This window comes from Girardinichthys multiradiatus, chromosome 22 (genome assembly GCF_021462225.1).
Source record: "Girardinichthys multiradiatus isolate DD_20200921_A chromosome 22, DD_fGirMul_XY1, whole genome shotgun sequence".
Lineage (NCBI taxonomy): Eukaryota > Metazoa > Chordata > Actinopteri > Cyprinodontiformes > Goodeidae > Girardinichthys > Girardinichthys multiradiatus.
In genome coordinates this window covers 41,122,721-41,146,962 of record NC_061814.1, presented here as the reverse complement: position 1 = coordinate 41,146,962, position 24,242 = coordinate 41,122,721, and the positions used below count along the sequence as shown (strand labels likewise).

The 24,242-nt window shown below is 41.6% G+C and overlaps 2 protein-coding genes across 3 annotated transcripts in view; both read left to right on the top strand.

Moving 5' to 3' along the window:
• Window positions 1–9,153, top strand: part of LOC124859571 (sorbin and SH3 domain-containing protein 1) — a 72,816-nt gene extending 63,663 nt beyond the window's left edge. For both annotated transcript variants that reach the window (XM_047352453.1, XM_047352452.1), the window contains exons 24-27: window positions 49–144; window positions 2,990–3,177; window positions 3,330–3,436; window positions 3,703–9,153. In XM_047352453.1, coding sequence (XP_047208409.1) covers window positions 49–144; window positions 2,990–3,177; window positions 3,330–3,436; window positions 3,703–3,770 — 459 coding nt within the window. In that variant the 3' untranslated portion in view covers window positions 3,771–9,153. The remainder of the gene's footprint in view (window positions 1–48; window positions 145–2,989; window positions 3,178–3,329; window positions 3,437–3,702) is intronic.
• Window positions 9,154–14,668: 5,515 nt separating this feature from the next.
• On the top strand, window positions 14,669–24,242 carry pdlim1 (PDZ and LIM domain 1 (elfin)). Its single transcript, XM_047352202.1, has 7 exons — window positions 14,669–14,952; window positions 18,450–18,601; window positions 18,903–18,987; window positions 19,908–20,092; window positions 21,586–21,734; window positions 21,821–21,938; window positions 23,345–24,242. Exons 1-7 carry the CDS (start codon window positions 14,857–14,859, stop codon window positions 23,529–23,531), a joined length of 972 nt encoding a protein of 323 aa, XP_047208158.1. The 5' UTR covers window positions 14,669–14,856; the 3' UTR covers window positions 23,532–24,242.

The window sequence follows — 24,242 nt, the reverse complement described above, 5'->3', positions numbered from 1 at the left end:
AAATTAAACTTGTAATAAAATGTGTCTGCACTGATGTTTGTGTTGCAGTTTGTGAAGAACGAGGCCGACCATCACGGACGGATCTCCAGAAGCCCCGTGATGCCGTACGACGTCCAGGAGAACAACAATGTTAACTCATTTGCGGTAAGACGGTAGATGACCTCAACACTTGCCCAATATTTTTAATGCATTACATTCAAAAAGCCATTGAACTCATTTCATCTGTAACTCCCATTGTATGCATAATTGTACCTCATGTTTGACATGAGATACAGTACTGAATATTTCAGCCAAGTTTGGCATTTAGGGAAAATCTAGATTTGCTTTCTTCCTAAGAGTTTAAAAGTCATAAACTATCATTTGAGTAATGAAATTAACTCCCTCCAAAGGTAAGTTTATAAAAAGACACAGCACATTAATGCGTGTCCCAACGATGGATTTAAATATTTTTTCTTAAGTTGGTATTAAAAGGCTTTTTCCATCTTTTATTTGACATCCTAAAAACAAGCAAACCTTTAAGGAAAATAAAAAGCTAAAATAACCTGATTGCATAGGGGAATGCATCATTAAAATAATGATTTACTGGAGCAATTTTTATATTTGATTTCAACATTTTGTCTTCTTTGTTGAAAGTCTGTCAGCATAACAGATTTTAATTTGGCACCTTGTAAATGTTCTCTAAATCTCTCAGATTGTAAGAACATCTCTTCTCCACAGGTGACCTTACTGATTTTCTGTCAGATATTTTACTGATCTTTGGTTAAGTCCAGTCCAAAACCTTGACTTCCTTCTGATGAAGCCACCTTTATTGATTTGGATGTATGGTTCGGGCTATTTTCATGCTGTAAGGGAAATCCATCTTTATGAACTGACTGGTATTGGGAACTGTTCATGATTTCATCTAGTTTGACACAAAACTAACTCCACAGCATGATGCTGCCAACACTATGTTTCACTGTGGGTTTTGTGAAGCACAGGGTTGTTTTTATACCAAGCATCCATTTTGGAATTTCTGGTACAAAAACATCCAGTTTGGTTTTATCAGACCACAGCCCATTCTCCAACAAGGTTCTGGGAGATTTTAGAAGGAACTGGATGTTCTCTGTGTGAGATAAAGCTTCTGTCTTCTAATCCTGCTAAACACAACCAGCACACATCCAAAACTCCTCCAGTTCCCTCAGTGTTGCTGTCAGCCTTTTGGCGGCCTTCCTGACCAGTTTCAGTCAAACGTCCGGTTTTAGTCACATCACTGTCTGCAGGTTATTGATGACTGTTTTCCCTCTGCCATAGTGTGCAATAACATCTTTTTAATGCTTTGTAAACTATCTGTAAACTATGGGTTTAGGTATAGAAGGGGTATGCAACCTTTACAATCCAAAGAGCCATTTCTGCCCTCAGCCCAGCAAAATAAAACTCGTTTACAGCTGCAACAGCTGCAAATGTTACATGACTTTTGGAAAAAAAACTACTTATTATGTTTGTACTATAGGAAATGTGTTGCCATTTTCAAAGAACCGCTATTTTATTTCTATTTTTAGATTAAAAAAAGAAAAACATAAAATAAAATAAAAAACAAGATGGCTACATCTTCTTCTATGGGATGTTGATATTTGTAGAAAATGATGTAAAGAAAGAGCATAGTTTAGTTTCCAACCAAATAACAAGAAAACTAGATCTAAAACAAAATTACAGGCGCTTTTAGTGTCATTCTTTTATGGAAATTCAAAGCAATTGTTCCATGAAAAAACTGGAAAACTGCTGAAACCTGCATTTATATCTATATTTAACAACAGTAGTTGGTTCTTCATCAATTTTAGCTAAAAGTATTAAGAGCCGCTGTGGAAGGCCCAAAGAGACGTGAGCTATTGGATGCAAATTAGCAAATGTCAGGAAAGTCATAAATGGACAGCTGAACATTATTTCTGATTCTCTATAATTAATGGCGCGTGTGAACTCGAGAGAAATGAATGCTGAAATTAAATCTAAGGTGTTCCAATAAAGCTTAGTTTGAACATTTGCATATTTATACAACCAGCCTTTTAGACCAGTGTTATAGTCTTCTAGACCACAACTCCAAATTGTGTCTTTCATACACGCTAAGATGGAACTGGGAGTTTTCTCCATGCGGATGAAAGCATGAGCAGTTCCAAATATCTGTAAATTCCGACCCAAAACTCCTCCAGATTCTACCTGAAAGCTGAAGATGAAGAGGAATCCAGTTTTTCAGCATCACAATGAGCCCAAATCAGCTAAAGAGGGGGTTCAGCAGAATAATCCTAGTTTTAGAATGAGGCCTGCGAACTGAATAATTTGTGAAAGTTAAAGATTTTGTTTTTTAAATGTGTATTTCAGTGGCTGAAAGAGTCAAATGCAGCTTTTACTGCACTGTGTGAGGCAAGTTGTGTGATTAAGACTGTTCTGCATTTAGAATCTTAATATAAAAGAATAATAAAAAGAAATATCTGGCTCTCCAGAGACTGCTGGAGAGCTGTCTCTTTCACAAAAGTCCTTTGTGAAACAAGGACTTTTTATCTATTTTACATCGCTGTATTGTGTACCGAGTTCATAAAGCAAGCGTAAACATTGCTCCTGCTCCACACTGTTACTCTGATATAAACCAGCTTTATGTAAAGCTTAGGAAGAATGTGAATCATTATCTAAAATGTCAAGCTGTAACTTTCAGCTTCTCTTTAATACAGCATGCTCACACTGACTAACATCCTGTAAAGATGAACTAACTGTTTCATATGTCCTGTCTACATGCTTCCTCTCTGGTGTCCTCCCTTTTCATACATCTCCTCCTGGCCTTCACCAACATCTCTACTTTTTCTTCTGGGTTTGAATGGATTACTCCTCCCCTTTTTTCCTGCCTTTGCTTCTCACTGGACCTACCCCTCTTCCTTCCTTCTCTAACTCCTTAAATACCCCTCTCACCTTGGCCTCCTCCTGGACTTGTATGTCCCTCTCTGGCGACTTCTACTACTACTAGGAGGCAGTGTGTAATGAGATCTTGAATATTGCTGAGACCTCGGTGAGGTACTGCAGCACCCTGTCCCACCACCATAATGACTCTCTCCATAGACTGCACCCCCACCCCAGTAAACAATCTCTCATCATTTCCCAGCAACCCCAGTCCCACAGCAGCAGCCTGGAGCCGAGCCGTCTCAGCTGTGGAATGTGAGTGAGATTTCTCTCAGTTTCATGCTGTTTTATTTATTTTTTTGCTCATTTCAGCTGAAACCCCTCCCCTTTAATTATAACTCCTCTGACATTTTGGGTCCTCGCTGGTTTGCACATTTGACAAAGTGCTCTTTGTGTCGCTGCTCCAGTTTCCAGGCTTTGTACAGTTATGTGCCTCAGAATGACGACGAGCTGGAGCTGCAGGAAGGAGATCTCGTCAGTGTCATGGAAAAATGCGATGACGGCTGGTTTGTTGGTACGTCCTGCAGGATGGAATCCTTTGCACTCACTGCAGCACATTAATCCATATAGGGTTTCTGTAGAATGACAGCAGAGGCCTGCAAACATGTAACATGCATGCTGAAGGCTCCTGGAGAAGGAGAACTATACGTCAATGGGTCACATTTCTTCATAGAGAGTTTTTAGTGTATGACAGCATAATATTAGCTGTGACAGTGCTTGTCAGCTGTTTTTGTCAGCTAAATCTTTCCAGTTACTCTTACTTTTTCCTTTTCTCCACAGGCACTTCAAAGAGGACAAAACAGTTTGGGACTTTCCCTGGGAATTACGTGAAGGAAGTGAAACTGTAACGATATCTAATCTGCCTGTAACACATGGTTGCCTGTCAAGCTTGGGGAACTTATTACTGCTGCGCATGGCTGTTGGTTAGAATAGTCATCTGGCCAGGCGAATACATTTTGTCTGGGAAAGTGATCAGTGTGGTCTGGGGTATGTCAAACGGCACGAGGCGAGGACGGTGGAGGGGACGGCTCTCTGTCCAAACCGCGATCGCACGTTACTCACTTCTTGGCAGAATTCACCCGTCTCCAACATGTGAGAATAACGTCACACAAATTAGCTGGTGTTGCACAAATAATAGCTTCCAATTCGTCCGTGTGCACACACGTCTATGTAGCACCTCAGTCTGGAGGCTGGCACCAGAGGAGCTCACCTAAGAAGGACTTTGGAGGAGGAAAAAATGGCATTTTATGTGGTGCAAGTTGGAGCTGTTTGACATAAGCTACCTTTCAGGACCAGAGGTGGGATGTAAATCATGGACCTCGTTAACTTAAAAACAGAAATATCAAAATTATTTCCTGGAGGTGTAATTTTTTTAGATTTTGTGTCTGTCAAACATACTTTTCCCCTTTTTAAGAACAATTATTTTTGAGTTTAAAGGGCGCATATCATTATTATTAGTATTTTTCTATTTTGATTGTGTTTAGGATTTTGGTTATCAATAGTTAGATTGATTTTTATGTCTGCAATGAAGAAGTATGTAAAATAAGGTTTGAAAAAATAAAGAATTCAAGCATAAGGCAGTTGAAAAGCACCAAAAACTGAGGGATGAGTGATGACGTTATGTTTTGAAAACCAGACCTGGACATCAAGGCATAACAGAATGTCTGACCAAGACAAAAGCAGTTATAGCAGCTTCTGCAGCTCAAAGCTGAGGTTAAAGTGGGGATTTATATCCAGTGAGGAAGAGAAAATCGGGAAATCTCAGAGAGCAGTAGCTTGGAGACAGAACAACCCGGCACCCTAAGGAGGCATTTAAAAGCTCTCTGTGAAGGGAAGTTAAAATCCCCAGATGGGAGCAGCAGTGAAACGTTCAGACACTGATGAAAAAGATTCTGTTATAGGTAGCTATTGGAAAAACTAAATATTATCCTGCATGGCAAACGGTGTGCTTATAAGCAACACCCGCAGTCACCTTGTTGGTCTGGCTGTTGACTCTGCTGTTGGTCATAGATATGTCCTATCATCTTTCCTCAGCTTTAGATAGTTTCTTCATTTAAATCCATCCATCCATTTTTTTTACCCGCTTTTTTATACCTGTCTCCAGCAGTCTACGGGCAGGAGGCGGGATACAGCCTGGACCGGTCGCCAGTCCATCGCATGGGAACACAGACACACACAGGACAAACAACCATGCACACACCCATTCACACCTAAGGGCAATTTAGAGAAACTAATTAACCTAACAGTCATGTTTTTGGACTGTGGAAGGAAGCCGGAGTACCTAGTGAAAACCCACGCATGCACAGGGAGAACATGCAAACTCCATTCAGAAAGAGCCCTGGCCGGGAGTGGAACAAAGGACCTTCATGTTGTAAGGCAACAGTGCTACCAACTGTGCCACCATGCAGTCCTTCATTTGAATCTAATTTTCCAATTTTTTCATGTTCCTGGGGTAAAAAGTAACAGTATTTTTTGTTGATGAGGACAAATCTGTCCTCCCTCTTTGGGTTTTGCTCCTCAGAGCTCCCACACGTTCCTTCATAGATGAAGGATGGAGTAAGTAAAAATGTAAAAATGCTTACTCCATTCTTTTTCCACATATTTACCCTAAAATGTTAATTTTTGTCCAAAAAAAAACAATCATGTTTTTGATTATGTGAGAGATTTACCAGTTACTGCAGTTCCAGACAACACGTCATCATCCATATATGGTAGTGCCTTCCTGTTTTCTGTAGCCTTGACCTAAAAATATTTTTTTGTTTCAGAAAATTGTCTTTAAAAATTTTTCTCCACTTTAAAAACCAACAGAAAAGCGGATTGTGGCTTATGTATATCAAGATAATTAGGTTTTCTGCCTCTTATATGATGATATATGCCCTTTAATTGTATGTAATGTTAGAGACGCCTGTAGAAACTGATTTGATTATGCATTTTTGCTTTTATGTTAATTACTTAAAATCCCCAAATGTTCAGTGCTGTCTTAATTAGGGGAATGTCAAAGCTTTTACAACTCGGTGTAATCCAAACGCTTTTGATACCGCTTCAGTATAGCCTTGGTTTTTCAACCAAACCTTCTGCTGCAGTTGTTGATGCAGTCAGGTGCATGTCTAGAAACAACAAACGTATTTAAACTTCCATATTTTCTATATTTTCTGTAGCAAACACAAACACAGGCCACATGTACTCTGTTGCATGTATTGTGAAAGTGAAGCATACCTCAATATGCTGGCTTTTGATTTGATTGATGCCTTTAAGGTAGCTAGTGATTCAACGCCTTCAGCACAACTGTTAGATGGGCGTGGTAGCACTTAACTTCCTGTTTGTCCCACCTAACATGATAAAAGCAGATTAATCAGATGAACTACAGTTATTTGTTTTAGCCAGAGAGGTGTCCCAGAATGTAATTTTAATGATTTAAAGAAAGCCTTTAGAAATCTTAACCATACCCTCTTTGACGAGATTGTATCCACACATAAAAGAGGCCTTCTGAATACAAGTATGTATTTTCTTCCTGTAAATGTTCTGCATGCACTGTAAAACCAAACTGGAGCATGAAAGCCCATCTCAACCCTCTTCATTATCCCACAGAGGAGGTGCCAGCGTTTTACTTCGTTCATTGAGCTTTAATTCCTTTGAACTCCGCTCTAAAAGCATCAGAGCCGTTTTCCTCCGGGTAAAGAGCTCCAACACCGTCAGATTGTTTGAGAGACACCCCATGCCAGAGTGAAGCTTGTTGCACCGAAACCTATCTACAAAAATGATGACTATGTTTGACCTTTTTTTGTGGTGGTCTTCAGAATATGTCTTGTTTTTGTCAGACTTTGCTGTGTGTATATTAGAGCCGAACAGAGCTGTCGGATTGTACTGCAGATACATTTTAGTGCTTGTTATGACCTGCATAGAGCAGCATGAGGCTGTACTTTGTGGGTTATTTGCTAAGCAGGTATTTCTAAGCTGGTTTTGTGCATTTCGGGGCTCTGTGCAAAGATTATAATCCTAATTTTTCAATTGCAAATAGCAGACCATCAGTACACATACTCTTTTATATGCTTGTTTGTACAGTGCCTTGCAAAAGTATTCAAACTCCTTGAAATTTTTACATTTTGTCAGCCTTCAACCACATGCTATAATATATTTTATTTGTATTTTATGTGAAAGACCAACACAAATAATTGTGGCACAATTGCACCTCAGATGTAGAAACTGAACGTTTTGCCTCTGGCTTTCTTAGAATGGTCTTACAACAGATCTTCAACTGGATTAGATGTGGACTTTGACTGGACCTCTCTAACACATCTCTTTGCTGTGATCTAAACCATCTCATTGTAGCTCTGGCTGTATATTTAGGGTCATTCTCCTTCTGGAAGGTGAACCTCCATCTCAGTCTCAAGTCTTCTGCAACCTCTAACAGGTTTTCTTCCGTGTTTGTAGCTCCACCAATCTTCTCATCGACTGTTACTAGTTTCTCTGTCCCTGCTGAAGAAATGAATTCACAGATCAAGATGCTACCACCACCGTATTTCACCATTGGTCTGTTGTGTTCAGTGTGCCATGTGTACGTTTTCCTCCACACAGCGTTTTGCTTGGAGAACAAACAGTTCAGTTTTGGTGTTGTCTGATCAAAGCAACTCTTCCATACATTCGCTGTGTCCTCTATACGGTTTGCTTCATGTTGCTAAATGGGACTTCTAATGGCTTTCTTCTTGTCCTTCTATCATAAAGGCCAGATTAGTAAAGTCCACTGCTAATAGTTGTGCTGTTGACAGATTCTCCTACCTGAGCTGTTAATCTATGCATCTCCTCCAGAGTAACTACGGGCCTTTTGTCATACTTGTCATACTGCATTTTCAGATGATTTATTAATCAGTGCTCTGTGAGATCTTGTTGGTTTAACCTTCTTCACAACGTTGTCCCTGTCCTGTCTGCGGTGTTCCATGGTCTTCATCAGGATGTTTGTTCACTAACTTTATCTGATGCCTTCACAGAACAGCTGTATTTGTACTGACATAAGACACTTAGACTAGATTTTATTTAGAGGTGAGAGGTTAGAAAAAGTGGCTGAATACAAATACATACTTTTAATATTTGTAAAAAATATTATCATTTTCCTTCCACTTCAATGTAATCCACTACTTTGTGTTGGTCTATCATGTAAAATCCCATATGGATGTGTCGATGTTTGTGGTTGTAATGTGACTAAATGTGAAAATAAGTATTCTTTAGTAAAGCACTGTAGATGTGTATGAAGATCAGTTTAACACGAGTCCAATCAGTGTTTATTTGGTGTCTAATTCAGTTTTTGTCTCGTTCTGAAAGCCCTCCGACTGCTTTGCCAACATAGCTACATAGTATTTTCCTCACACTGCACTGTGGGTTTGCCTGCATGGCACTGATAAAATGTTCATGTGTTTTCTTTCACCACAGAGGCCTCCACAACATGTTTGTTCCTCTATAACCTCAGCTTCACATGGCTGGTTAAGAGTGTGATGACGTGTAGCTTTGTAAAAACTTTCTTCTTTTTTCTTCTTCCATTATGAAAAGAGAGATTTTTTTTACACCCTATATGAAATCAGTAGGTCAGAACTACTCACAGCAGTGTTTTTGTGCTCTATTGTGCTACATTAAGCATCAGCGGGTGAATGGCTGTTTGTGTATATGAATGTGATGCAGGCAGTGTTGTCTAAACTTCGTCCTGGATGAGCAAGACAAGGGTTGTATATATGTAAAATAAAGCAAATAGACTGTAAGCGACAGGAGTATCAGACTGGGCTCCTTGTCATTTGCAGTGGATTATTTACCATGAAGGATTTGTGAGAAAGCACAGAGTGGCGCGTTACTCAGCAGCACAGAAAGTTTGACAGATATGATTATGTTCGCTGCCATTTGTGACCATCATAATGATTTACAATACATGCAAACTTCTGCATCATTGTCATTTTAATTCAATTTTTTTTTCGGGACTTTCCCTGAAATGTGTCATGTCATAATTCAGTGTAACCATGGTCTGTTTGTTACCGTACAGTACCAGTACCTAAGAGTGTGACACAGTGCTTCGAAATAACGATTAATAATTCAAATATTGGGCTAGTTTGATGAGGTGCACAGCCTGCAACAGGTTTTGTTTGTTTGCTTCTATTTGCAGTGATGTTACATTAACAATATTAAAATAAAGATACTACACACTGCTGTGACTTCGGTATTATGCAATATTTAATAAACAGTTTAAACTATTATGTGTCTTACTTGTTCATTTATTACCTTATGAACCATATTGGTTATCTGTAATGATTGGAATCCCTCTGGACAAGAACACATTGAAACCCGTGTGTTTTTGTGTGGTTATAACCAGAGTAATGAGCCTGGAGGCCCTAACCCCAGAGTCCTTGGCTTCTTGCACAGAACGTAGATCCCAACATAGACATAGAAGAATAGATGTTGCATGAGAGTCATCTGTAAAAAAACTTTTATCTAAAAAACATTTTAGAGGGTTTTACATACTTCAGCACCACTTAAAAAATATATTTTTTGACAAAACAGAATACCTGTATTAAATCCAGGTTAATTCATATAATTTAGATTAATCAGGTGGTTTGATAGTTTTCACAAGTAAATAACGGTCAGTTGAGGGGCACCTCAACTAACCGTTCTTATATTTTGATCATTGTTCATTTTTATATCCCTGCCTACCATAAATACTAAAATGAACATATATTATTGAATATAGAAGCGATTCATCGAAATCAGTTGAACTTATATTTTAGTTTATTTTATTCTGAAAACCCAGTTTCCAACCATATTTGCTTTTCAACATGTCACTCATGATATGCTGGATTATGGCTCTGAATCTCCAAAATTCAAATTTACACCTACATTTATTAATAATTAGTCTGCTTTCAAATTTACTCCAAAGGCTTCTGAATACAAATTTTAAAACCATTAAAATTTAATTTAAAATGTAAAATCTAGATTTATCCAGGATTTAAAAACACTGACAAAGGGGCTCGTAGATATGCAGAAGAAAATCTGCATGCTCATCCAGGAGGAGTGAATGCTTCAAGTCACTGACTCGATGCAATCTGCTGGGTCTCCCTAGATAGAAAAACGTTTTAACTAATTTGAATAAATAACCGAATAAAGAAACAATCTGACTGCAATGTTTGATAGTTAGGATTATTTAGAATGTATGTACCGGACTTGAAATCTGTATGATTAGATTGAAATGACTTTGTGAAGTGAGATGACATGTGTTGTGAATTGGTGCTATATAAATAAAACTGAATTGAATTGAATTGAATTGAATTAAAATCTTCATAGTTTTATCATTTTTTTAGCGGTAGGGATCCACAAGAAGCTGCAAGTTTATCAGTACTGCAAAATCAATGTACAGGATATCAATATCACTAAAGAACTGCCCGGATTCTAATAAAAATTAACTAATTGCATTTAGGCACTCAGTGTGAGTAACATATATAGAGACGCTTGTTGCTTAATGCAGCATACAATGTTTTATAAGGTGGTAAGTTGCTAAAATCATTAGAAAATTACATGTTATGTGTTTACAATGGTTACAAACCAGTAGGGCATTAACACTGTTAAGTATTTGACCTTCGTTCGTTCGTTCGTCGTCTTCCGCTTATCCAGGACCGGGTCGCGGGGGCAGCAGACTCAGCAGAGACGCCCAGACGTCCCTCTCTCCAGACACCTCCTCCAGCTCCTCCGGGGGGAGCCCAAGGCGTTCCCAGGCCAGCCGAGAGACATAGTCCCTCCAGCGTGTCCTGGGCCGTCCCCTGGGCCTCCTCCCGGTGGGACGTGCCTGGAACACCTCCCGAGGAAGGCGTCCAGGAGGCATCCGGTATAGATGCCCGAGCCACCTCAACTGGCTCCTCTCGATGTGGAGGAGCAGCGGCTCTACTCCGAGCTCCTCCCGGATGGCCGAGCTCCTCACCCTATCTCTAAGGGAGTGCCCGGCCACCCTACGGAGGAAGCTCATTTCAGCCGCTTGTATCCGTGATCTCGTTCTTTCGGTCATGACCCAAAGTTCATGGCCATAAGTGAGGGTAGGAACGTAGACCGACCAGTAAATTGAGAGCTTTGCTTTTCGGCTCAGCTCTCTCTTCACCACAATGGACCGGCACAGCGCCCCCATTACTGTGGCAGCCGCACCGATCTGTCTGTCGATCTCCCGCTCCATTCTTCCCTCACTCGTGAACAAGACCCCCAGATTCTTAAACTCCTCCACTTGAGGCAGGAACTCCCCTCCAACCTGAAGAGGACAAGCCACCCTTTTCCGGTCGAGTACCATGGCCTCGGACTTGGAGGAGCTGATCCTCATCCCAGCCACTTCATACTCGGCTGCGAACCGCCACAGCGCATGCTGTAGGTCTTGGCTAGAGGGGGCCAGCAGGACCACGTCATCCGCAAAAAGAAGAGACGAAATCCACTGGTCCCCAAACCAGACCCCCTCCGGCCCTTGGCTGCGTCTAGAAATCCTGTCCATAAAAGGTATGAACAGGACCGGCGACAAAGGGCAGCCCTGCCGGAGTCCAACATGCACTGGGAATAGGTCCGACTTAGTGCCGGCAATGCGGACCAAACTCCTGCTCCGCTCGTACAGGGACCGGATGGCCCCTAATAAAGGGCCCCCGATTCCATACTCCTGGAGCACCCCCCACAGGGCATCACGAGGGACACAGTCGAATGCCTTCTCCAGGTCCACAAAACACATGTGAACCAGTTGGGCAAACTCCCATGAACCCTCGAGCACCCTGTAGAGGGTATAGAGCTGGTCCAGTGTTCCACGGCTGGGACGAAAACCACACTGCTCCTCCTGAAGCTGAGGTTCGACTATCGGTCGGACTCTCCTCTCCAATACCCTGGCGTAGGCCTTACCAGGGAGGCTGAGGAGTGTGATCCCACTGTAGTTGGAACACACCCTCCGGTCCCCCTTCTGATAATGGGGGACCACCACCCCAGTCTGCCAGTCCAGAGGCACTGTCCCCGACCGCCACGCAATGTTGAAGAGGCGTGTCAACCATGACAGCCCTACAACATCCAGAGACTTGAGGTACTCAGGGCGGATCTCATCCACCCCCGAAGCCTTGCCACCGCGGAGCTTTTTAACCACCTCGGTGACTTCAGCCTGGGTGATGAAAGAGTCCAACCCCGAGTCCCCAGCCTCTGTTTCCACCACGGAATGCGGGATGGCAGGATTGAGGAGATCCTCGAAGTACTCCTTCCACCGCCCGATAATGTCCTCAGTCGAGGTCAGCAGTCTCCCGCCCCCACTATAAACAGTGTTGGCAAAGCACTGCTTCCCCCTCCTGAGGCGCCGGACGGTTTGCCAGAATCGCTTCGAGGCCAACCGGTAGTCCTTCTCCATGGCCTCACCGAACTCTTCCCAGGCCCGAGTTTTTGCCTCTGCCACAGCCCGGGCCGCAGCACGCTTGGCCTCACGGTACCCGACAGCCGCCTCAGGAGTCCCACAAGCCAACCACAGCCGATAGGACTCCTTCTTCAGCTTAACAGCATCCCTTACTGCCAGTGTCCACCACCGGGTTCTGGGATTGCCGCCACGACAGGCACCGCAGACCTAACGGCCACAGCTATGGGCAGCAGCATCGACAATAGATGCGGAGAACCTGGTCCACTCGGATTCTATGTCTCCAACATCCCCCGGGATCTGGTCGAAGCTCTCCCGGAGGTGGGAGTTGAATACATCCCTGGCCGAGGGCTCCGCCAGGCGTTCCCAGCAGACCCTCACTATGCGCTTGGGCCTGCCAAGTCTGTCTGGCTTCCTTCTCCTCCAGCGGATCCAACTCACCACCAGGTGATGATCAGTGGACAGCTCAGCCCCTCTCTTCACCCGAGTGTCCAAAACATGCGGCCGAAGGTCTGATGATACGACAACAAAGTCGATCATCGACCTCCTGCCTAGGTTGTCCTGGTGCCAAGTGCACTGATGGACACCCTTATGTTTGAACATGGTATTCGTTATGGACAATCCGTGACTAGCACAGACGTCCAATAACAAAACACCACTCGGATTCAGATCGGGGAGGCCATTCCCCCCGATCACGCCTCTCCAGGTGTCACTGTCGTTCCCCACGTGGGCGTTGAAGTCCCCCAGCAGAATAATGGAGTCCCCGGAGTGTATTTGACCTTCACAAACATATTCACATTTCCTCATCTCTTGCAGCCATGGTTACCACTACTAATTTAATGCTGCTCGTTTAATAATTGCTGCTTGTGTCTGCAAGAAAAATGACACATTTTATGCACACCACACCTGCAAATAACTGCAAAAAACAAACAGATTTGTTGAGCAAAACAAGTTAAACTTGGGCCATCTTTGCAGAGTATATTAAAAAAAAAAAGCTCTACCTCAGACATGACTGCCAGACTAGATGAGTAAATCTAAGAAATAAACTTTGCTCCACCATTTATTTACTGGTATATATTTAATAAACATTGTGAAGTGGCTAATGGGAAGGTTAGGCAAAACACATTCCGTAATATGGTTGATTTGATTGTTGAATCACTAGTAAACCTTTAACTAGAGCTGCTAAATACCCAGCAGTTGTATTAGCAGTGTTGTGCCATCTGGCGATAAGCTGAACTAGGACTGGGGCCCCAAATCAAATTCTGCTGAGGGCCCCATTCAATCTTAGGCCGGCTCTGGTTATAACAATCAGTAGCACTTTTACTCTCCACTAGATCTCTTACAACAGAGGTCCAGAATTTCAAAGACTGCCTGCAAAGCACAGAAAGGGCGTGTTTCATTGAGTCTGTCTGCTCAGGCACTTTCAGCACAGAGCTCCTGGCAGGAGTTCAGGTTTGGGAGCGGCACATTCCACATCCTGGGATTTAGCTCTACCATAAATGGTAAGTTTGCACATAACAGGATGACGTAAAGGCAGAGCTGACATCCTCTCGAAACACAGCGGAGCTCTGATAAGAGAGGCGAAATGTGAAGAGGGACCTCTCTGCTCTGTCTTCAAAGAACTTTTATCCGTCCAGAAAAGCCAGGTGATCAACAGATCCCTTCATTAAATATTTCTGAGTTGCATTTTTCTTTTATTCTTATGGGTTTAGTTTGAAACGTCTGTAATATATTTTTGCAAGTATGTTTTTGGCTTTAATGTGAAAAACTAAAAGAAACGTCAAAAGCATGCTTCCAGTCTATGCTGAAGTGTTTCACAAGAATAAAAACAAATAAATATAAAAACGTTTTCTATAAATATTTCTCAAACACGAGTACGTTAGAATTTGAACACTTTTCTTGTCATTGCATTGCGTAAACGTACAGTACAATTTAACATTAACAATTTAGAAACAGTAGAACAACGTAGAACCGTTTTAGCAGCAATAAAACACCAGCAATCACCTCTTGCATAACAGCAAAAAACACTTGAACCAAAACTGTTAAAATGAGAATGGAAAATCAATAATTGGTGAGTTATGGTAGGCTACTTTTTAATGTCATAAATACTGCGCACAGTAGCTGGGTGGTTTAACGGATTAAAAATGTGTTTAAGGTTTCACAGCAATGTAAGAAAACGGGTTTTATATAAACAGAATACGTTCTGTACTGTTATAAAGTCTCTATTGTTTCTTTAGGTTGTTTTTTTTTTTTTTTTTTTACATGTATTTAAAAACCACTGAAGACAAAGACGTTACCAGAAGTACAATCATTTGAGGCGAGTGGGAGTGCGCAGTGAGTAATCTTGCTAATAGACGATCTGTGTGGACACCAGGTTATCAGCGAGGAAAACCTCTAAATCTATTCGTCTGATTGTGTTGGGAGGGTCCTCCACTCTGCTGTGCTGCTGCTCAGCCTCAAACCACCGACTGCTCCTGTCAGAGGCAGCAGGAGCCGAGCCAGAGGTCTGAGCTTCATCGTTTAACGCCTTAAGTTACCTACTTTAGCCTGACGTTATGCCTCCTGTCCGGGTGGTGCTGCAGGGTCCCGGCCCGTGGGGGTTCCGGCTCGTTGGGGGTAAGGACTTCGAACAGCCGCTGGCTATTTCCCGGGTAAGTTGGCTTCACGCTTTAGTTCTGCAACACAAGGGTTCGTCCAGAGTAGCCCGGCTGTCTGTCGGTGTTGGTTAAAGCAGACTAACGGAGGCTGTATTAGCGCTAGACTCGGGTTAACGGCAGGCTAACAATGGCTAAACTGATAACCGTTTTAGCTAGCTTAGGTTTAGCTAGGTTCAGGTTAATATTGTTTACCTGCGTTAAGGTGTGAATACAGAAGTCCATATCATATTTTTTGAAGTTAATGTAATTTATATATTTTGAGTAGGTCCTTTTCTCTTCCCTTTGTGTCTGTCGCACCTGTAGTCATCGATTTAGGAGGGTCCTGCTACTTTCTGTTAGCTACAATTTTAATACAAACAAAACAAATCTAACCAAAACGGTGTAAAAGCTTAAAATAATTCATTTTAAAGTTGACGCCATACTCTGAGGAAGGCTTTCTGATGATGATGATGCCTCCTCCTAATAATCCAAGCTGTGTGTGTCATTCAAGGCCTCTTAGTGCCCTTTTAATATTTTTTTCTGTTATTTTACAACAGCTTGGTTTGTCTACTAAACTCTTACAAGTCCACAACGCTGATACTCTTATCACCAACGATGGGCAATATTGGTTTAGGTATGTTACATCTACCCAGATGCCCCTGCCTCCGAGTCATTGACAAGTCCTTTTGGAAAAGTTTTAGCGAGATCATATCCCCAATTTTTGTTCAACAAGCACATAGCAGTGTTTGAATGAAATAACTTCAAAGAAACAGAGGAGCAATAATTATTCCTCCTGCATAATGTTAACTGTAACATTTTGTTTTTATTTCTCTTCATAAGCATAAGCAAAAAAGAACAAAACACCAACTATATTTATTAGTAGTTTTCATGTGCTTATTCCACAGAATATTATACTGGGGGTGTTTCCAAATGCATGAATTGGTGCTTGTAGGCAAGGAAAAGTAGAGTGGCCTTCTTTCAGCCAGCTGAGCATCAGTTTGCAGCAACGTGTGGGGGAGGGGCAGCACTGTTACCTTTGCTACCATACAGCCAGGGGAAACTCTGTCACTGCAGCACATTCTCTGGTATCTCGATTAAAGGTCATTAACAGTAGGACAAATATGCTAAAACCTTCAGATATCAGGAACCAGACCATGCCTGCTAATTATACAAGATTTTTTTCACCACCATAATTACCCTTTGTCCTGCAATAATAATGAGAAAGTAATTTATTACATTTGCGAATCCCTAGAAATTGGTAATTTGGCTAGACTTGTTACTTGTGGCATTAGAACTATATTTCCTCAGCCTGTTCCATAAAAACATAAAATAATGCTGTGTTTTGTTCACAATGTGATTTAACACAGTTGTTTTTGCACAGTTACATACACACAGCTTCCTTTAATACAGCTAGAAACCACCAGTCAGGCTGGAAACCTGGATGTAGTGATGGACTCAGACCTGAACCTTCAGAGGAACATAAAGACAGTAACAAGGTCGGCCTTCTATCACCTAAAGAACATCTCCAGGATTAAAGGACTAATGTCTCAGCAGGACCTTGAAAAACTAATTCATGCGTTCATCTTTAGTAGAATTGATTACTACAACGGTGTCTTCACAGGTCTGCCTAAAAAGTGGATCAGACAGCTGCAGTTGATCCAGAACACTGCTGCCCGCGTCCTCACTAGAACTAAGAAAGTGGAGCACATCGGCCCGGTTCTAAAGTCCTTACACTGGTTCCCTGTAGCTCAGAGAATAGACTTTAAAATACTTCTGTTAGTCTATAAATCACTGAATGGCTTAGCACCAAAATATATTACAGACGTGTTGTCAGTGGATCAGCCACCCAGACCTCTCAGGTCTTCTGGCTCAAATCTACTTTGCAGAACCAGAACCAGAACCAAACATGGAGAAGCAGCTTTTAGTTCTTATGCTCCACTAATCTGGAATAAACTGCCAGAAAACTGTAAAAGCGCCAAAACCCTAAGTTGCTTTAAATCAAGATTAAAAATGTATTTGTTTAGAGTGGCCTTTGACTGGGCCATCTAAACATTATTAGTTAAGTTTTCAGTCCAATTTTCCTTTCATTTTCTTATCCTTCATTCTATTCTCTTTATTTTATTAATTACCTCTGTTGCTTGATTTTCTGTATCATTGGAATGTTTTTCCTCATGTACAGCGCCTTAGTGCCTTGTTGCTGAAAAGCGCTATTTAAATAAACTAGACTCGACATAACTTAATGTAAGTAGAATAAAAAAGTAGCCTATTTGTTAATGGGTACGTTTTAATTATAGTAGGGATGCCCTGATATCGATTTTATTTCCAAGACACATCAGTCATTTGGTTTGTTTCTAAACGTATATCTGACTTGACCCGTACAGTTGCATTTTTCAATAAACTCGCACCTCGCTTCAGCTCATGATGTTTTCCAGCGAGCAGTTGGCTGAATTGCTAGGCTAAAATGAGCATGTTTTCTCTGTTTTTATAGGACTTGTTGATACTTTCAGTATCGTTCCATTCAATCATGTGGACACAGAAAAGTTTGACTCCTCATTCATTCAAACATTGTGCTTCAGTAGTTATTTAGCTACACTTTGTGGGGATCTGAGGGAACTGTTGGGGAAACTGTTCCCTCAGATCAGGAAACATGACATATGGAGCAGGAGCTGCAGCAGTAAATGCATTCTGTCTTTCACTGTGAAGCGTATTTATAAACTCCACTGTGTGTTCAGAAAAGCCAGACTTGTTAGAGCCTGTGAATGGCTCCTGTGTATACAGCTTTGAAAGCTTGCACACAAAGCAAGCTGTTATTTTGAAAACGTTGGCCACCCAAAACGTACCCAACGTAGAGTGACAAAATCACTCTAGATCCCTAGCACGGATCGTTTTAATGACACTGTGATCGGAACCCCAAGCTGATATCTGTGATTGGACCCGAACATCCAAAAGTTTTCCAACTTGCCTGGAAGACTCTAGTCTGTATTTTATTTTTTCATTTATTTATCACCATAAATATCAAAAATACTGTTGTAAAATTTTAGGTCCACGTCATCCATGTGTACCTGTGACTGTAATGTTGCGGTATGACTCCACTGTGCCAGAGCAGAGGACAGGAGTTCCTGTTGTAAACGCTGTTCCTGCAGTCTGTCCACTCCACCCGTGGAAATGCGATTAGGAATTCCTGGACTGTGCCAGTCTCTCTGCTTTAAGCCTCTTATCGTGGTGGAACATCTGCCTTCTGGGCAGCTGTCTGACAACTCCTGTTTGCCAGTGGCTTAGCTTCTGTTTACTGTAAACGAAACCGTGTGTGTAAAGTATGTAAGGGTCAGCAAAGTGGATCTGATATGAGCCGAGGCATTCAGGCAGGGATTCATGTCTTCTTCCTCTATTTCTTTCCTTTCATTTTTGTCGTTTGGAAATCAGGTTTGGATGTAAAGTTTTCGCTCTGAATGTGTTGAAACACCAAAAACATTCCTTCTTTTTTGTGTTGAAGTGTGATTCCTCTATTGTAGGTCAACCCTGGAAGTAAAGCAGCTCAAGCCGACTTGTGCATCGGAGACATCATTTTGTCTATCAACGGTGAGGCAACAGAGGACATGACTCACTTGGAGGCGCAGAACAAGATAAAGGGCTGCATAGAGGAGATGGCGCTCTCCATCGACAGGTAAGCTGGAGCAATATGAACCGTGTGGCCTTGGCCTTGTAAAACTGTGAGTAATGTGAGACTTTTATCCAGGTGTTCAGTGAGGGCTGTTTGTTCATGCAAACACCCTTCACTGGGAAGGGAGGATCTAGCTTTGTGTGTATCTGCTGAGATGTGTTGCAACTTTATATCAGTGCATTACATCATGGCTTTCTGGTCACAAAGAAAATGAAAAATAAAGCTGTGGTGTATTTATTTAACTGTGTGTCAGTTGCTGCATGTTGGGAGCGTAACCTTAAATTTCCCTGGTTTTGCCCTGCAGGTCAGAATCCAAGCTGTGGTCACCGCTTTCATCTGAGGAAGGAAAGACACACCCTTACAAGATGAACCTTTCCTCTGAACCGCGGGTGTGTGTCAGCATTAACGCCGGGTTTTAAAGCATTTAAAAGTACTGTTCTAGCTCTGCCATCGAGATCGAAAACCGAAATTCATTCTTTTCTACAGGTAGCCAACTGATTTCTGGAGGTCTAAATATTTGGTACTCACTGTGCTCGCAAAGGTTGTAGGATATTTTTATTTGCCAGAAATGAAGTCATTGTTTGCTTCCCAACAGGAGGTTTCCTAGAGACTGTAGTTTATCAGCCAAGCTGTGACGCAAGCCTCAGCTGCTGCTCTTTCGGAGGAAAGTTGAGGCCAACGTGTGAATTCATGTAGGAAGCTGTCGCAGGTCAAAAATGTTGTGCATTTTCCTCATACACCTTTAAACATGTTTCAAGCATTTGGATGAAATCTGTCACTTTCATGCTTATTTACTCAAACCTGCTGCAAATAAAGTTTATACATCTGCAAAAAGTTCAAACTGTTGAATTAGGATGCCAGATGCTTGAAGCGTTTAATGCGAGTGGAGACGTTTCCGTGTTCCCCCGTTGTGAGGCATGAGCTAGATCTGGTGGTGTTTATGTGCTAGCATGCTGACGTCATGGCGTGTTTGTTTGCTCACATCATAAAGTAAAATTAGGCAAGTATCTGTAACTCATCTAATTATGTGTGGTACAGACTAAAAGCAACATGTTTTTTATTTTACTTGTTGGTCAGGTTTGTAATTAAACTCTGCAGAACCCTAATATAACTGCAGAGGGGTTTTAAAATGCATGTTTGTGTCTAAATTGATCACAAAGATCCACTGTGAACATGTTGCATTTTCACCGTGTATCGTTTCCACCACAGAGCTGCATGTTTCAGACTATGCAACAGTTTTTATTTCACAAACCTTTAACAGAAATGTCACATTAATCTGTTTTTTTTCTTTTTTATTATTATTATCCAGGAGGTAAAACACATCGGCTCGTCCCACAACAGGAGCGCCCTGCCTTTTTCTGGTTTTGGCCCCAAAGTTATGACCAACCAGTACAACAATCCATCTGGTCTGTACTCATCAGAGAACATCAAGGACTTCAACTCCGCTGTGGATGAAGTGAAGACCGTGGCCACAGCTCATGAGCCCAACATCAAGTAAGCCCTGTTTACATGTTTCCTCTTAATATCAGTCGGAACTGATGGGCCCCGAATCAAGTTAAATGATTGATAAGTACATCTCAATAAATTAGAAATAATTATTTTATTAATTCAATTAGACAAGTGAAACTTGTTATCTACTAGGTTTTTCTGGAGCTTCTGGTGTCTCTGGCTCAACACAAGTAATGTGACAGTTGTAGCCCACTTCCTGGATACGTCTGTGTGTGGAGCCTTTTAAAGCTCTGGCTCCAGTTGAAGTCCACGTCTTTTGAATCTCCCACAAACTCTTGAAAAGGACGTATCTTCACGGTTCTTCCAAGGCTGCAGTTCTCCCTGTTGCTTGTGGAGCTTTTTCCTGCCACCGTTTTCCTTCCTTACTTTCCATTAGTAGACCTGGATTCAGCTCTCTGGGAACAACCAGCGTCTTTAGCTGTGACACCGTGTGGCCTACCCTCATGGTGGGTGGTGTTGGCGACTGTCTGCTGATGTGAAAGCAGACTGTCTTCCCTGTTCTGGTGTAGGCGATAGCTTGACCAAAACATAACACTTTGTATCATAAATCCTTTTTATTGGTCGAATAGTATTCTGATTTTCAAAAACACAGAATTTTGGGTCTTCATCAGCTGGAAGCCATTATGACCAAAATTAAAACAAATTCTTGAATTGTATCACTGTGATGATGATGAGGGTTTAGTAAAGCGTACTCTGTGGTGTCTCTGTTTCTGAGGATAATTCATCATTTTAAACCCTTTCCAACATAATTACATTCATTTCTGCGACCTAAGTTGGGAAAACATTTAGAAATCTTCAGACGTTACGTAGACGGAATATAGCAGATAAGAATCCCAGTTTTATGCCTTCTGGCAGGAACTGTTGGGTTGCGCGTGCTCCATCCTCTTTTAGTTTGTTTCATAATCCTGGACCAAAATGTGTTTCTATCAGAGACACAGGGTTGGTGAGTGAGAAGAAATCTGCCCTATTTTCCATCTGTTCATTCCCATAAATCTCAACCAGATTTTCTGCATAGCTGAATGTTTGAGTAAAATCGAAGTCCTCCCTCAATTCTTGGCTGTTTGTTCTTAAAACAGTGGTTCTGTACAACACATCGGTCCATACGAAGTAGTCTAAAGCCTGTCATTGTGTCAGAAAAGTGTGGTTTAAAAACTACACATCTTCATCAAATGGAAGAGAGAAGACCTACGTGGTGACGTAGGTGGAGGTTGTGCCTATCTCCAGCAGGGTTCACACGGGACCGGTCACAGTCATGTGTTTGGACTGTGGGAGGAAGCAAAGAGTACCCAGAGAGAACCACGCATCCACAGGGAGAACCTACAAACTTCATGCAGAAAGGCCCCAGGCTGGGATTCCAACCCAGGCCCTTCTTGCTGCAATGCAACAGTGCTAGATTTGTGACCTTTTTCTCTTAAAGACGTTTGAACAGTTTGCAGGCTGTGAGGCGTGCCGACGCTAAAACCTTTACCTCTTCGTAGAGCTCCATCAGAGCCGTCAGCAGCAGGCAAGCGACCAGCCATACCAGCAGACTCTGAGGTCTACAAGATGCTCCAAGAGAACCAGGAGTCTGATGAGCCACCACGACAGTCTGCTTCTTTCAAGGTGCTTCAGGAGATTCTTGAGACAGGTACAGATCCAAGTCAAATTTATTTAGAAAGAAGGTTTAAACGAAGCCTTGATGAGGTCTTCAGAGTTTGTTCCTGATGTTTGTAGGTGACTTGGAAAAACCTTCAGGCTTCAGGAGTGTGAAAGCACCAACAACAAAGATCGGATCTTCTGTGGGGAACACAGAGAAGTTGCCCGTATGTGACAAATGTGGTTCTGGGATTGTGTAAGTATTTATTTATCCTCCAGAAAGATTATTAGTACATAACTGGTGTACCAGATCCCGTCAGGTTATACAGTAGCATGTTTTCGGAGAAAATGACCCAATCCTCAGTTCTGCATTTAGGTTCATTATAAGATCACATTTAGTTTCATTTCAGCTTGGTGTAGAAACCGCCAGTCCTGCAGTTAAAACAGAAAAATCCCAACAGTAAAGAAGAGATTACTACGAGGTTTGGCTCCACCTTGTGGCTGAATGCAGTTAGATGTTTAAACTCAAGTATTGATTTTTACAAAGAATTTTTATTCTGAAGTTGTAAATGTTTCTTACCTAATTAAATGATCATTCCTTATATATTTTATTTTATTATTTAAATTATTTGTGACGAGGTTTACCAAAAAGGAGGAATAATTATTTTACCAAACACATTCAGAGCTCTGTTCCTACAGTAAAGTTCTGTAGACACACTCAGTTTTCATGGTAAAATAACTTGAGATTAAAGATGCACCGATCTGAGTTTTACGACCGATTAGGTTTTCAAAGGTTCGACCTGCCGATAGGTCGCCATCTCCATGCCAGAGGTCGCTGAGGTAGTTGAACAAGAAACGGAGAAGATGTGCCCTGAGATGCTGAAGGCCCTGACGCTGTTGGGTTGTCATGACGTGTTTCTTCAGTGTCGCATGGATGACTGAAACACCTGTACGCCACACATAACCTGTAAATACAAAAAGGCCATTTCCCTAAGAGGATTTATTTTTTAGGCTATTTAAACCAATCTGGCCCCATGTGGGAGAAAGTATTCACCCCCTTTGTTAAATCCTACCAGAGTTCAGTATGACCCACCTAATTACTGCCAGACCTGTGGAATAGGAAAATAACTTGAAAGTACCTATGTGATGAGATGAAGTAGGCTGAAAGCAATACATGAAGCCCTGATCTTAAGAAATTAAAGAAAGATATAAAAGGTAATTAATATCATCATCATCATTTGCTCTGTAACAACTTCCACACCAAACAGCTGGTGTCAGTGGCAGGTTCGCTGTTGGGCTTGGTATTTCTGAACGGTCAGGGGCAATCAAGTTTTAGTTCTTATTCTCTGTTCATCATCAGTGGAAATGGTTCAAAACCATTTGCTGTATCAGTGTGGAATGGAGTTCTGGGGAGTATAAGTATGGATGATGTAAAGGTCCACTTTGTGCCTACTCAAAATTGCTCTTTGAGCTAGAAAATAACCAGCTGCTTTGGTTTCCATCTTTTTAACCAGAAGGTTCTCATTATGCTTCTTTGCAAACAATCCTCAGACCCTTCTCTCTGTGATAACTTGTGACCAACTCACTCACTTCTCTAGATTCCTGTTTGCTCCAATTGTGAATACTGAATCATTTCTAATGGGATCATTGTTCTCTCTTCAGAGGCATGTTGGTGAAGCTGAGGGACAAGTTTCGTCACCCTGACTGCTACACCTGCACAGATTGCGATGTCAACCTAAAACAGAAGGGACATTTCTTCGTGGAGGACCAGATTTACTGCGAGAAACACGCACGCGAGCGAGTCACTCCACCTGAGGGCTATGACGTGGTCACCGTTTTCCCCAAGTAGGGCATTTAGCCCAGCCTGGCCTCAGACTGCATACCACTTAACATTTTCCTCAAACTCGTGCTTCTGAGACGATTAAGCAGCCCTCTGTCTCATTATGTTTCAGCACTGTCACAGGCAGGCCGAGAGGAACCAGCTTTGTTTAAAAATGTTGATTTGCACATAAATTCTGGCCACAGGATCTTTTTTTTTGCTTTAAAACATCTGAATTGTCCTACAGCCAACCACTGTATGTAAGTCATGCTTGTCTGTGTACATTGTGATGTTTTTTTTTTCTAAATCATGGTCTCCCTAAATAAAAGTTGCCATTTTTATACAGTTAAATATTTTTATACATCAGGAATAGTCAAAAACATAAACATGATTGCCAAATAAATATTTTATCTTTAATTAGTTGATTGTGCTTTGTGATTATTAAGTAAATGCAGACAAAAGTTCAGCAGTACTAAATTTCAATCCATCAAAATCTATCTGTCTGATCACATTTGTCACTAGTGTATTTTTATATATAAACAGGATCATCTAATTATTGATCTCTGCCTGTTTTATTACATAAAACCAGGAGCATTGTGAGCTACAGATAACATGTTTGAACCAACCTCAGGGTTCCTGTAGGGTCTGGAAAAGTTGGAATTGCAATAAAATATTTTCCAAGGCTGGATAAGTATGGCAAAATAAAATAGAATAAGGGAAACAACTTGTTTCCTGACTTTA

Excerpts from the sequence above, each read along its gene's own strand:
- pdlim1 (XM_047352202.1), top strand. The coding sequence starts at position 14,857 with ATGCCTCCTGTCCGGGTGGTGCTGCAGGGTCCCGGCCCGTGGGGGTTC. Across the intron at positions 18,602-18,902 it reads ATGGCGCTCTCCATCGACAG|GTCAGAATCCAAGCTGTGGT; the intron begins GTAAGCTGGAGC and ends TTTGCCCTGCAG. Across the intron at positions 20,093-21,585 it reads GCTCATGAGCCCAACATCAA|AGCTCCATCAGAGCCGTCAG; the intron begins GTAAGCCCTGTT and ends ACCTCTTCGTAG.